This window comes from Chanos chanos, chromosome 13, assembly GCF_902362185.1.
Source record: "Chanos chanos chromosome 13, fChaCha1.1, whole genome shotgun sequence".
NCBI lineage: Eukaryota > Metazoa > Chordata > Actinopteri > Gonorynchiformes > Chanidae > Chanos > Chanos chanos.
Genome location: NC_044507.1, coordinates 9,150,894 through 9,164,395, shown reverse-complemented (window position 1 = coordinate 9,164,395; position 13,502 = coordinate 9,150,894). Strand labels below are relative to the sequence as shown.

At 41.2% G+C, this 13,502-nt stretch overlaps 1 protein-coding gene across 1 annotated transcript; it reads left to right on the top strand.

The window, feature by feature from the left end:
- Positions 1-1,540: 1,540 nt before the first annotated feature.
- LOC115826732 (immunoglobulin superfamily member 22-like) lies at positions 1,541-12,827 on the top strand. Its single transcript, XM_030790616.1, has 22 exons — positions 1,541-1,700; positions 2,573-2,707; positions 3,430-3,566; positions 4,643-4,742; positions 4,981-5,017; positions 5,130-5,298; positions 5,477-5,590; positions 5,812-5,974; positions 6,132-6,407; positions 6,672-6,956; positions 7,472-7,596; positions 7,685-7,826; positions 7,913-8,209; positions 8,583-8,885; positions 9,376-9,549; positions 10,237-10,365; positions 10,493-10,789; positions 10,955-11,043; positions 11,274-11,466; positions 11,711-12,010; positions 12,144-12,470; positions 12,760-12,827. The coding sequence occupies exons 1-22, from the start codon at positions 1,541-1,543 to the stop codon at positions 12,825-12,827; spliced, it is 4,020 nt and encodes a 1,339-aa protein (XP_030646476.1).
- The last annotated feature ends 675 nt before the right edge of the window (positions 12,828-13,502 follow it).

Genomic DNA, 13,502 nt, shown 5'->3' with positions numbered 1-13,502 from the left:
ACATCAAAGTAAGCAGTATATTCTGGTGTGAAGACAAGCAGTTCTCTTTGAATCAGGTATGATCAAGTAGTTTTGTGCATGTGTATGTGTGTGTTATGTGCCTGTGTGTTTGTGCGTGTTTGAGTAAGAGAGAGAGACAGACGGACAGACAGACAGACAGACAGAAAATGAGAGAAAGAGCAAGCAAGTGAGACTGTTTTGTGCCTGAAGATACTCCACGAGAAATGAAATTGCTCTACTGTAGACAAGTGTGAAGTATTTTTAAAGATTATCTCAAAGAACATCCTTAACCTGGACTTTTGTGTCATTCCATTTCCAAGTTTTCTTTCTCACTCAAGTTCAAATGGAGATGAGAACACAGTTCAGGGAGACATTACCTCCCTATTACACTTTAACAAAAGGTTTTTCTCAAATTGTTAAGCTATAACCTATCAATTCTGGTTTGTGGACTGAAGGGCAAGGACACCAAGAATAAGATGATTGGAATTCTACTTCATATTTGAATTATGTTGACTGAATTGTATGCCACAGACCCTATGTGTTTCACTGTGATGAAAAACTTTTTTTTTTTTCATTGGAGAGCATTTTTTTTCTCTCACTGGTTTGATTAACTAATTTATTCTTTTCATTTGGGGGTTGTTTTTTTTCTGTTCAGCTGTGTGGTTCACTCATTTCCTCAGTTGTATTTACTGTCAGGGAAGAAACAGTTTGTATGTTTTGGTACACAGCAATTCTTTCTGTTAATCTCACTTTTGGCAACACATAATCATAAAATACACAGATGAATGCTTTTACCTCTTCCAACTCAAAGTGCCACCTCCCCCTTTAAGACGTTTGAAGCAAATGACTCTCTGACTGTTTGATGTCACTGTTGAGTGACATTCCAACTCATTTTTAATTGCTAGTTGCTGCTGAAGATTCAGTAATCAGCTTCTGAAATGGTGGTGGGGGGGGGGGGGGGGGGGCACAATTTTCACTTTCTTTTATTTACAACACACCACAGTCACCAGCGCAGCGGCTGAATGAACGTCTCAAAGACGGATTTACTCATGTATTAAAAAGAGGGATGAATCCATCTTTGTACAAATGCTTGTTTGTCTGTGTTCTTCTTGAAAAGCTCATCACTGAGAACAAGCATAAAATAGACAGAGAAGGTTAGAGGAGAAGATGAGTCATCCTCACACGCGCATAAGCCGCTGTATGAGAATAACCGAGAGCGAGTCATAGGCTTATGGATATGCCATTGCACGTTATCTATTTTTTCTCACCTATTCTCTTTGAAGCCCAGGAAGAACTGTAGTGCATAACAATAAAACCGAGCTTATGTGAGAAGTCATGAAAAAAAAAGAATAACATTTTTTTGTTGTTGTTGTTAGGAATGTAGGAATGTGAGCTGACATGACTCTTAGAATGTGCTTGTGTGTGCGCGCGTGTGTGTATACATATGTGTGAGTAAGCATCTTTGACCTTTTTCTTCTGTCTTTTTTGTCCTCTCCCAATGACCGTCAAACACAGATCTTTACAGAGGTCGGCTCTCAGAATGGACACGGCTGTGATTCAGAACAGTGAAAGTGTCATGGAGCTCCACTCAGGGTTCCACATGTCTTCCTCTTCTTCCTCTTCTTCTTCTTCTTCCACGACATTTACCATGACCTCCACCCAACTCCGTAAAGTCTCTCAGAACTCCAAGGTTGTAGATGGTAAGGACAAGTCTATATATATGCATGCAAGAGGTTTTTTTTTCTTACTTTAATGACAGAATAATGGATAGCAAACAGCATAAGGCTTCACCCAGCTTAAATGGCATGTCTCCATGACAACAGAGGATGACAAGAATGTTCCGACAACATTCCAGGGATGAGACAAGAAATCAAAGTGTTTTGCACATCTTGTTCTAAAAGCGCTCCACAAATGCTACTGGAAAACCTTCATTTTGAAATGGTGTGGGAGATGCTGAAAGCCAGACAAAACCAGACTAGCTATAGCATTAACCCTCATCATTACCAAGGTGCTGGGAACTTTTCCTGGACTGAGAATATTTCACAGGAGAAGCTAACTATCAAGACTGAAATGAGTCGTCTCTGCCGTATTGCCTCCCTGCAAACCTCAAAGACAAAACAGGAAATCTTCAGGAAACCTGAAGCAGGAACCCTGAATACTAGACGACGGGAGATAAATTATCACAGTCAAAAATATGTATTGAGAAAGTCATTGATTTATTGCAACAGAAACAAGTCAAATGATTGTCCTCCACTGCTGACATTGTGTCCTGCCCAGATGCGTTTTTAGAGGAATGTGTGGAATATATCTGTACCCATTTATACTTTCAAAGAAGTGCCACACACCACTGATCTCATGCATCACTTTTAAGGGCAGCTTTGAATTTTAGATCAAATGTAGCAGATACCCAGAATTTTTCTTTGCTTCAGCTTACCAGTTACATATGACAAGATAATAATTATATGGTAGCTCCCTTTCTTTCTTTCTTTTTTTCTTTCCTCTAACCAAAGCCCCCCCCCCCCTCTCTGAGAGTGACCACGGGCATGTGTATGTCTGTTATTTTGCCTTGTAGAGCATTCAGTTGTGCAGCATAAGACTTCTGCTGTAGTGGAATCATTTAAACTGGTGGAGAAGAGTTTGGAGATTCCTCCGGGAGAGTGTGTGCCGGTTTTTGAGGAAAGACCACGTCCCATCACTGCTCAGGAGGGTGAGGACCTCCTGCCTGTGAGCGGAGCTCTGCATTAACACAGTCATTACTATGGGGGCAAGCCACTTGTCTTTAAATATTTGATCTTTATTTCCCTGTTCGTAAGTGCACAGATCACGAATGAAAGACAAAGATCTCCAGACATTGTAATGTAGAGTTGGACTGAGTTATAACTGAGTAACTACTAATAATTTGCAAATGATCAAATTAAGAACAGGTACTGTGTGTAAACAAGTGTGTGTGTGTGTGTGTGTGTGTGTGTGTGTGTGTATGTTGTATCACCATGCAACTTTAGGGTGTTAAAAACTGTAGGACTTGACAGTAGACATTCTGGTCTTGTATGCATCCATCCTCAAATTGTCTTTTGGGGCTACGCTACCTACACTGCACTGCTGCTGCTGAGCCCTTCTGATGGAGCTATAGCAAGAGACCTTATGAATTATAGATTAGAAGAGCATCAGGACACACTGATGTTCGTCACGATATGAAACTGAAAAATAGTGTCCTTCAAGAACCAGTGTCCTCTCCTCTTGGGACACAGTAAGTCTAAGATGCTGCACATAAGAAGTGTCTGAACCCTGCACTGCTAAAATGCCTCGTTTTTCTGTGACCGGCTCAAACAATGTGGCTCTGCCTCTTGACATAGGGTTATACAAAACGTTATCATTTCCTCAAAATCGTTTTCGCTTAACAGCTTATAAACTTTATACATTTTTTCTCAGGTGATAAGGCCTCTTTCAAGGTCAAAGTGTCTGGGATGCCTGAACCCACAGTGACCTGGAAAAGAGAAAGTGGGAAACCGTTAACAGAAGGAGCTAATACTTACTTTGACAGTATCAATAAACGACATGTGCTGAAGGTAAGATTTCCAGGATACATGTTCTGATTGGATGAGCCAGACTGAAGAAACTATGACACCTTTAGAACCGCGTTTGACGTAGGTCCCCACAGGACTGCACAGTTTTTTTCTGCCTCGGCTCTAAGGAACCTTATTCAGTGAACAAGCCACTGTTGATCTATAAAAAAAAAAAAAAAGTGATGTTAAAAACAAGATCCAGAGCATTCACTTTAAACTTTTTCATGGAATTTTATTCAAAACCCTTCATTTGCATCAATGTTGAGTCACAAAGACTTTTGCATCAGTTCTGCAATGCATGGTTTTATCCATAGGGAATACCAAAAATGTGTTCTGTTCACATTAATGAATCAGAAAGAAACAAAGACCCAGTGATGACAATTCACTTGGAATTCTACACATTCCTTTAATCTATTCAACTCTAAGAGAACCTCAGAACTAGGACGTTCATCAGCGTGGTTTTTGATTAGGGATGCTATGCCAATTTGCTGCTTCAATTGTAGGATCTTTTTTTTCTTAATAGCTGTCAGCCTGGACCACAACCATTCATTATGCCTTAAACACATCCAACAACCATTTTGGGAGTTAAATGAATAGATTTAATGCTATTCACCATCCAAGCTAGAAACCTTTAAAGGAGCTTAGTTGCTGTTATTGAGTAATTAACATGCAGATGCTGACATACATGCCTCTCTCTGCCATCTGTTTTATGAGAGGGTCACACTTCAGTGCCTGCGGTATTAATCCCAAGATACTCTACTGCACCCTGCTGTCATTAAGCAGTATTGCAGCTGAATGGAGTACAGGTAGTCAATAAGGACTTTTAGATTTTTTGTGGTTTAGAGCCAATAACTGTTATTTCAGCTGTGGTTCAAAATTGCAGTACAAGTTGAAAAATCATTTGGTTAGGATCTGAAGAATCTGATTAATTTTAGAGTATCCAGTGGATACACACACAGAGAACCTTGAATGGACACCCACTCTTCCTCTCGATGTCTCAAAAATAACAGATCTATGCAACCCTGTCATCAGTTGATGTCATTATATTCCCTCTCTCTCTCTCTCTCTCTCTCATTCAGATCAAAAACCTGACTTTGGAAGATGCTGATGTGTATCAGTGCATTGCCTCCAATGATCATGGAGATGTCATCTACTCTGTTTCACTCATCATAGCTGAAAGTATGTCCATATGCCTAACTGTGTGAAATTTGTATCAAATGTCTCTGTTTGTTTGTTTTAAGCTCTCTTATTTCATTTCGCTGTTTTCATTAAAAAATGACATGATGGTTTATTGATTATGTTATGTAAGTCATCATTTAATTCCGTGTAGAATATATCACTCAGAATTTCCCTCCTCCTGGGACAGTGTCTATTTGTAATTCTTTTGTTTGTTTGTTTGTTTGTTTTTTCTTTTAAGATCCAACGATGGACTTCAAAAAAATTTTGAGGAAGCGGTAAATGTCCATGTGAAAAATCCACATCATTAATCAATACTCCAATGGCAAGATACAGCGGCACCTAAACCGTCCCAGACCTAAGAAAACGATATGCTTTTGCCAACAGGAGTATTGCGGCGAGTAAGAAAGAGAAGCCTCCGACAGAGGAGGAAATGCTGAGGATCCTATCCGGGGCTGATAAGAAGGACTACGAACGCATTTGTGCCGAGCACGGGTTCACTGACTTCAGAGGCATCCTCAAGAAACTCAAGGAGATGAAAAAGAAAGTAGATGTGGAGGTAAGAAACACACAGAAACGGATTGGTCTTTGACTGCTTTAAGAGGTATATCCAGGAGAAATAATCCAGGAGAAATATAAATAACCGATAGACGCTGTATTTGCATTTCTATGAAACAGTGTGGGAGTATGCTATTCCATGTTTCACTACGTTTTTATCAATGTATGTTGCCACACAGATGGTTAAAGTTCTGAAGCCCTTGGAAGACGTAACTGCCAAGGCAGACTCCACTGTTGTGTTTGACACAATTTTGGAGTTAAAAGACCCAAACACCAGGATGATTTGGCTGCAGGTAAATTTACTATATTTCTATAGTCAAGAAGAAGTAATGTTATATTTAAGTTAGAATTTAAGTCAAATTATTCATTAAAAATATTTCAAAAGCAGTAAAATTAAATTATATTATTTAATCTGTGCTAAAATTCAGATTTTTATTTTTGTATGCAATGTGTTCTGTCATCAGTACTTAAGCAAACATGCATTTGTGGCTGCAATCTGTTGTTTCCCTCCCAGGACACAGTACCATTGAGGATTCAGTACTCCCTTGGGAAATATGAGGCCAAACAGCTGGGAACTAAACACATGTTATGCATCTCTAGTGTTAGCTTGAAAGACTGTGGCACGTACACACTACAGGTTGGAGACAAGACCTTATCCGCCAAGCTCACTGTCATAGGCAAGTACGCCCTTAAGTGTTTTTTATTGTACTGCGCTCTTCAAAAGACACCACAGTGAGGATTACTCCTAACATAAGATCCTCTGACAGCCCCCCCCCAGCCCACCCCTTCAGTCTGATCTCTGATTCTTTTTCCTCTGATCCTTTCTCTGTCCAGATGAGCCCTTGAAGTTCCTGTCCGAGCTGAAGCCCATGCGTGTGACGGAGAGGCAGACGGCCATGTTCGAGGTGCGTCTCTCCAAAAAGACAGATGCTCCTCTGGTGTGGAAGTTTGGAGGGAAGGAGCTGAAGAGGAATGAGAAGTTTGACGTGTCTGTGTCTGAGGATGGGCTCACTTACGTTTTAAAAGTCAAGGACGTTCGTCCCACTGATACTGGCGACTACACTATAAGCATCGGAGACCTTACCACCACCGCTCCACTCTTTATTGAACGTGAGAATCCGCATCCATATTTTCATTAAACGCGGCCTCTATTGTCGTTATTTTTTTTTTATTAATTGAACTATCATAGATCAGTTATTAGTCAACCTGAGCACGTGCATATATATCTATGTTTATCCAATGACAGGAGAAAATTTTGTTTGCTTGTAGTCTCTAATTGTAGCCTCTGTATATAATCTCAGAGATAATGCACCCATCCTATCTCAGTGGGAAACTCAGTGGGAATTGACTTTTCAAGCTTTTGTTCCCTCTTAGGTATTCCAATCAAATTTGTAAGTCACCTTAAGAACATTCATGCAAGGGAAAAGGGTAAAGCATGTCTAGAAGCAGAGATGAGCACTAAGGATGTCTATGTGAAATGGCTGAAAGATGGGCGGGACATCACTAATGACCCCCGGTATGTCTTCCTGAGAGAGGGAAAGAGGGCAGAGGTTATCATAGAGGACTGCGACCTGGCAGACAGTGGTGAATACGCTATAGTCTGCACACAGGACAATGATGCCAAGGAGTACGTCAGCTCTGCCAACCTCACAGTGGATGGTAAGGAGTTCCGCACATTCCATTATGTGGATATGTGAGATGTTTTTCATCTAATTGCTTTACTTTCAAGATGAATTCCAACTAAATGCTGCCTGACAGGAAATTTGATTGACTAAACCAGTTAAGCAGAATTATCATATTACACTCCAAAAACGCAGGCTATTCCAGACTGTATCATTTTTTTCAGAGTATGCTTCTCATTATAAAATTACGTCCAGAGTGTTGCAGCAGCAAAAAGAACACATACTTAACCTTATCTCCTGAGGGGTATTCCAGAAAGCGGGTTTAGTGAAAACTCAGAGTTAGTTAACTCAGTGTAAGTAGAAAACCTCCTAATAGAGGAGCCCTATGGCTTCATTCTCCTAGCAGAACAAAGTGATAGAGCCCTTCTATTAGGAGATGTACGACTTGCCCTGGGTTAACTAACTCTGAGTCTTCACTAAACCCCCTTTCTGGAATACCCCCCTGGTCTTCCATTCATCTAATATGGTGTGTGTTTATTTTTTGGGTTATAGAACGCTTTGCTACAGTGAAGAGTGGCATGGCAGATGTTCAGTGTCCAACAGGTTCAGGTGCAGAGCTGTGCGTTGTTCTAAATGATGAGAAAGTAGATGGAGTTTGGTTTAAAGATGGAATAGTGGTAAGGTGATTTTCAATCTAGCAGTTTACCATGTAGTTTTAACATGTCTCCAGATCTCCAAATTCATAATGTGCAACTATTTTTCTAGGTTTCTGAGCTGAGTGGAGTGCAGGTGGTGAAACAAGGCGCGGTGCATAAGCTAATCTTCAGTGGAATTGGCACGGAGCACGAGGGGAAATACACCTTCAGGGCCAAAGGGGCTGAAAGCGAAGCCATACTCACTGTTGCTGGTGAGCATTATCCCACAACATCACTTAAAACCTTAACATGTAGGGAAGCCCGGTTCAAACCTACTTACTGAAACATATTTCTGCAGATCCTCCCACTATTGATCCCACCACACTGGAGATACTGTCTACCGAGCCTGTTACAGTGAAAGCGGGGCAAACTGCCACCATAAAGATCCCCTTCAGTGGAAAGCCAGTGCCCAAAGTGACATGGTATAGGGACGGCATTGAGGTGGTGGAGGATGGGCGTACCGTGGTGGAACGGGCTGAGGACTCCACCACGCTGGTGCTGAGTAAATGTGTGAGAGAGGATAGTGGTGCAGTGATGCTGAAACTGAAGAGCGACTGTGGCTCGGCCACAGCTAGCTTGCAACTCCTCGTGGTTGGTAAGTTCTCGAAAAAAAAAAAAAAAAAAAATCAGGAGTAGCATGACATCTTCTAAAAGTTCTGCAGTAAGATGAAACTCTAATATTGGTTTGTTTGTTCTCTTTAGTTCCCCTTTTCATTTGGTTCCCTTTGTTCTCTTTAGTTCCATTTTTCATTAGTTAGTTAGTTCCCCTTTTCATTTAGTACCCTTTGTTCTCTTTAGCTCCCTTTTTCATTGGTTAGTTTTATAATCTATATGTACACTGGCAGATTTAAACTTTTGGCATAATCTTGTCTTTGATTTTTCAAGAGCTGTACATACACACATGATAAGTGCAGCATTTTAAACCCGGACACAGTGAAGGTGACCGAGGTTGCTCTTTCTCATCTCAGATCGCCCCAAACCCCCTCAGGGTAAAGTGGAGTTCCTGGAGCGCAGTGGTAACTGCATTACCTTGAAGTGGAAACCTCCTCGTGACGATGGAGGGATGCAAGTGACTAGTTATGCCATTGAGAGACGTATTGCAGGGAAGAAGTCCTGGTTCAAAGTTGGGGAGGTGGATGGCAACGTTACCAAGTTTAGTGATGACAAGGTACAAGAAGGCAAAGCCTACCAGTATCGCATCAGGGCAGTCAACACGCAAGGCTTGAGTGAGCCTCTAGAGACTGAAGATGCATATGCTGGAGAACCAGTGGGTGAGTATCACAATTGTGAAAAAAACCCAAAAACACATATGTGAGTCCACACATCCAAAGATGGAGGCAGCTGCTAGAGAGAGCATAAATTTTCAGGATAGACCATCATCATGTATCCTGATTAATGTGACATCAGATGGAAAAATTTCACACTTTCCTTAAACAGCTTGTATGCGTGTCTCTTCTGTACATGGGGTGGACCATCCTCCGAGAGGTTTTGAGTCCTGATCTAATCTACAGTTAGATTTTTTATTTTAGAGATTTTTGGCTCCATATAATCTAAGAGCTTAGTCTAAGGACCTTGGTTAGTTGAATTATGTAAGACTGCATAGGGTTGGAATAAAAGCCTGCCTATACAATGGTCTTCCAGTTACACCACTGTTTACCTCTGAGCAACTTTATGACTATTCCAAAATTGTTAAGCTGATGATAAAAATGAATTTAAGAGGATCAAGTATGATGTAATTTTCATCTGTCATTTTAATCTCAGAGCCTCCTGGGATGACCTCACAGCCACAGATCACAGATGTGACCAAAGATATGATCACAGTAACATGGGCTCCACCAGCTCAGGATGGAGGTGCTCCTGTGTTAGGGTATATAGTGGAGAGGAGAAAGAAAGGAGGCAATATGTGGGTGCCCGTCAGTAAAGAGCTGATCCAAGGTGAGGGTTTTCTTCAGTTGTACCTTTCTGTTTGTTCTCAGCAAAAAGCCACTAGAATAAATCAGACACCATAATGTTGCTGGGATGCATAGCTAAGGAGCAGTAAGGAATCTGAAGGGATTAGTCTTAGACTAAATTACATGTATACGTTTTAGACAGAGAGTTTTCATTCAGGGCGGCACGGTGGCGCAGTGGGTTTGCCTCATAGCAAGAAGGTCTCTGGTTCGATTCCTGGCCAGGGTCCCTTTTGTGTGGAGTTTGCATGTTTTCCCTGTGTCTGTGGGTTTCCTCTGGGAGCTCTGGTTTCCTCCCACAGTCCAAAGACATGCAGGTTAGGTGAATTGGAGACACTAAATTGCTCCTAGGTGTGAGTGTGTTTGTCTGTGCGTCTGCCCTGTGATGGACTGGCGACCTGTCCAGGGTGTTTCCCTGCCTTTTGCCCTATGAGCGCTAGGATAGGCTCCAGCACCCCCCGTGACCCTAATCAGGATAAGCAGCTTAGATAATGAGTGAGTTTTCATTGAATGGACAGCAATTTAGTTCATAACAAATGCTTAGTATTTGTCTAAGAAAAAAAATGGTCCAAAGAACTGACAAACAGCAAAATTAAAAAAAAAACTAAAAAAAAAGCTTAAAATGCTTGCGAGTAAATTCTTTGAACCTTTACTTCTCCTGACCTTTCTCCAGACACAAAATGTACTGTTGATGGGCTGGTTGAGGACATGGAGTATGAGTTCAGAGTTACTGGTGTAAACAGAGCTGGACAAGGGATTCCAAGTTCAGTCTCCAATTCAGTTCTGGCAAAAGATCCAATCCGTGAGTTTGGTCATTTTCTGCCTTGTAGTTTTTGTTCAGAAACATTGGTTTTTACAGTTTGTTGTTAAGTTTTTTTCTGTCATTTTCATTTTTATTCTTTGTTCTCTCTTTCTCTTTCTCTGTGAAGGTGCTCCGGGCCTTGTGAAGAACCTGCACGTGAAAGATTCTTCCAACTCGTCTATCTCGTTGGGTTGGTCTCCTCCAGAGCAGGGTGACAAACCCTCAGGTTACATACTGGAGATACGTCCCGAAGATGCCAAGGAATGGTCCAAATGTTCCAAGCTTCCTATTGCTGGCATATCTTTCACTGTTAACGGCTTACAAGAACGCATGAAGTACTTCTTCCGCATTCGAGCTGTCAATGAGGGAGGCATTGGGGAACCCATAGAGCTGGACCAAGGAGTATTGGCCATGCCACCGCCAGGTGATATTTAAATGTTCTTTTGGCCAAAATACACTACAGAATTTAGGTGCTACCAAACTCAGGAGATGCTATCATCCCCAACGTAAACTCCCGCAATCGCTGGGCTTCCATTAACGTTCAATAATAAAATGTCTTTGAAATAATTTTTGTTCCTTCTGTGTGCAGTGCCTCCCAGGTTTGATCTGCAGGGCAAACTGAAGGGTCAGATGGTGCTGCGTGCTGGGACTGCACTTTGTCTCCATGTTACTTTCATGGTAAACTCAGCCCACCTTCTGGCACAATTCACTTATTCCGGGACAGATTAAAAAGTCAATTTTGCGCAAATGGAACTTTACAATCACAGTCAAGCAGCTGATGAGCTTCATAATCAACACAGCTAGAAGACATTGTGCCGGAATAAGAATTCTGGTTAAACCAAATGCAAAAAATAAGAAAAATGTCTAAAGCATTCAAAAAGTATCCAATGCTGTTACTCCTCATTCAGGGCTCACCTGCTCCAGAAATTACCTGGATGAAGGATGGTATCCCAACAAAGGGAAGAGAGGTTATTACAAAAGGAACAAAACACTCACAATTCCTCATAAGCTCCTCTCAGCGTTCGGATTCAGGAACATATCGCATCAACCTACGCAATGACTACGGGGAGGTCCACTATGATGTCAACGTTCGTGTTGCAGGCAGGAGCTCTCACTTTCTTACATGCATACTTTCTATTGTAAAAACGTCACATACCCAAAGGGACAACTACATGTTTAGTCTTATCCAAACTGCAGACTCACACTCCATTCAGTCTGGGATTTTTAATTTCAACTCCAATGTCTCAGCACGTGGAATGTGCTGTTTTGAAGATTCAGAATGAGACATTTCTTTTCCCTTTATTTCTTTGTCCTTGAATTGCTCTTCTTTTTCTCCCTGACTCAGATTACCCTCTGCCTCCTGAAAACCTGTGTCTGGTGGAGGAGGTTCCTGGTACAGTCACCCTGCACTGGGACCACACACCAGATTTGGAAAATGATGAGCAGACTCACTACGTCATTTTGAAGAGAGATACAAGCACAGCCACATGGTTCACAGCAGCAGAGCGTGTGTTCAGCAACAAGTACACAGTCACCGGTCTGCTGCCCGGACGCAAGTACTACTTCAGGGTTGTAGCTCGCAATAACATGGGAAACAGTGATCCTCTGGACTCAAAGGAGCCATTCAGCATTGCCAAAGAGAAAGGTGAGTGTGAATGGGGTAGAATGTAAAGAAGTGTGTCTATCCTAGATTTTGGGGTATGCAATCAAAAAGTAAATAAAAAGCTTTTTAGCTATTTTTTTTTATCATTATTATTCGAATGCTCTTCTCCTTACAGACAATTTCATCATGAGTGTGAATGAATACACTGCTAAGGAACGTTCAGTCAAGCCTGCGTTCATCTTGCCTTTGAAAGATCACGCAGTCAGGCAGGGCAATGACTGCACCATGAGCTGTGCTTTTGTGGGCACCCCAACCCCACAGGTGACCTGGTACAAGGGAGAGGTGAAGATTTCAGACAGTCCACGAATTTGGCAAACATCTTCCCATGGCGTGTGTACCCTTATCATCCCCTCCTGCGGCACTAAAGACAGTGGAGAATACACTCTGCTCTTAGAGAACCCACTGGGAGAGGCCAAGTGTAAATGCAACTTGGTCATCTTTGGTGCGTAGATCATGACAGGCAACATTCATTAAACTGTCATTTACAGGGGCGCTGAAACTTTGCTGCACAGGAGTGTAAGCAGCTGCAGCCATGTTCACCTTTTTCTTGTTCATTCCCTAAAAAACATCTCTCTGAATCATTCTGTGTTGCCTCTGGTTGAGTTTTCTTTTTTTTTTTTTTAATTAATGCTTATACAATAACTTGCAGTGGAGACTTCCGTCCACTAAGAACACTTTAGTGTTGCCTTTTGTTGACGCGAAAATATCTATCTTGTTCTTTTTGTGTTCAGACAAAGATGACAAAAGCTTGTTGGAGAGCCTGACAGAAGGTTCTGGAAAGGAGAAACATATCATCTGAGGAGAGTGTGAAGAAAATGCTGGCCCTTTCATCGTGCCCCTTAAGATACAATTATAGCTAAAGTTTAGGTATCACATTTGATAATAATCTGCTTTTGATCTGATGTGATTTTCATTGTCCTTGGAGTAAAGGTCAATATATTCCCCATCAGGTTGGGACATGTGCTACTTTGTCTTTAGTTCACTATTTTGACTTGTTCAGAAAGAATAAAGTTAAATGTACATGAATATACAATGGAGAATATAGAATAAAATCTATACAATTCTGACAGAAAAGTTTACATTCAAAAGAATGAATATTAACTTGAGGCAAAACACACCATGATAAGCATGATGATAAAAACACAAGTTTTATTTATTTATTTTTCTTTGACTGCTTTTTATTTTATATTCATGAAAAGGTCAGGACACGTTTCCCCCCAAATCATAGGTAGGTCATCATAATGACATTCATATTGACGTCTTATAGGTGACTCATCTGAGGAACTTGAAAATGTATATGAGGAACAAGGAAAACTTCTGTTATTTTTGATGAGGTGGCACATATGTCATGCATGAAACAGAAAGCATGTACAGACATGCTCAGTGTGAAAACATTTTAATGTACTAGATGGTCTCAGACTTGGTCACAAACTCAATGCGCAATGATAGGAAATCCAATCCAAATGCTGAATAA

Coding starts and splice junctions, on each gene's coding strand:
- LOC115826732 (XM_030790616.1), top strand. CDS start 1,541: ATGGACACGGCTGTGATTCAGAACAGTGAAAGTGTCATGGAGCTCCAC. Junction 11,467..11,710: donor TGTCAACGTTCGTGTTGCAG/GCAGGAGCTCTC, acceptor TCCCTGACTCAG/ATTACCCTCTGCCTCCTGAA. Junction 12,471..12,759: donor ATGCAACTTGGTCATCTTTG/GTGCGTAGATCA, acceptor TTTTGTGTTCAG/ACAAAGATGACAAAAGCTTG.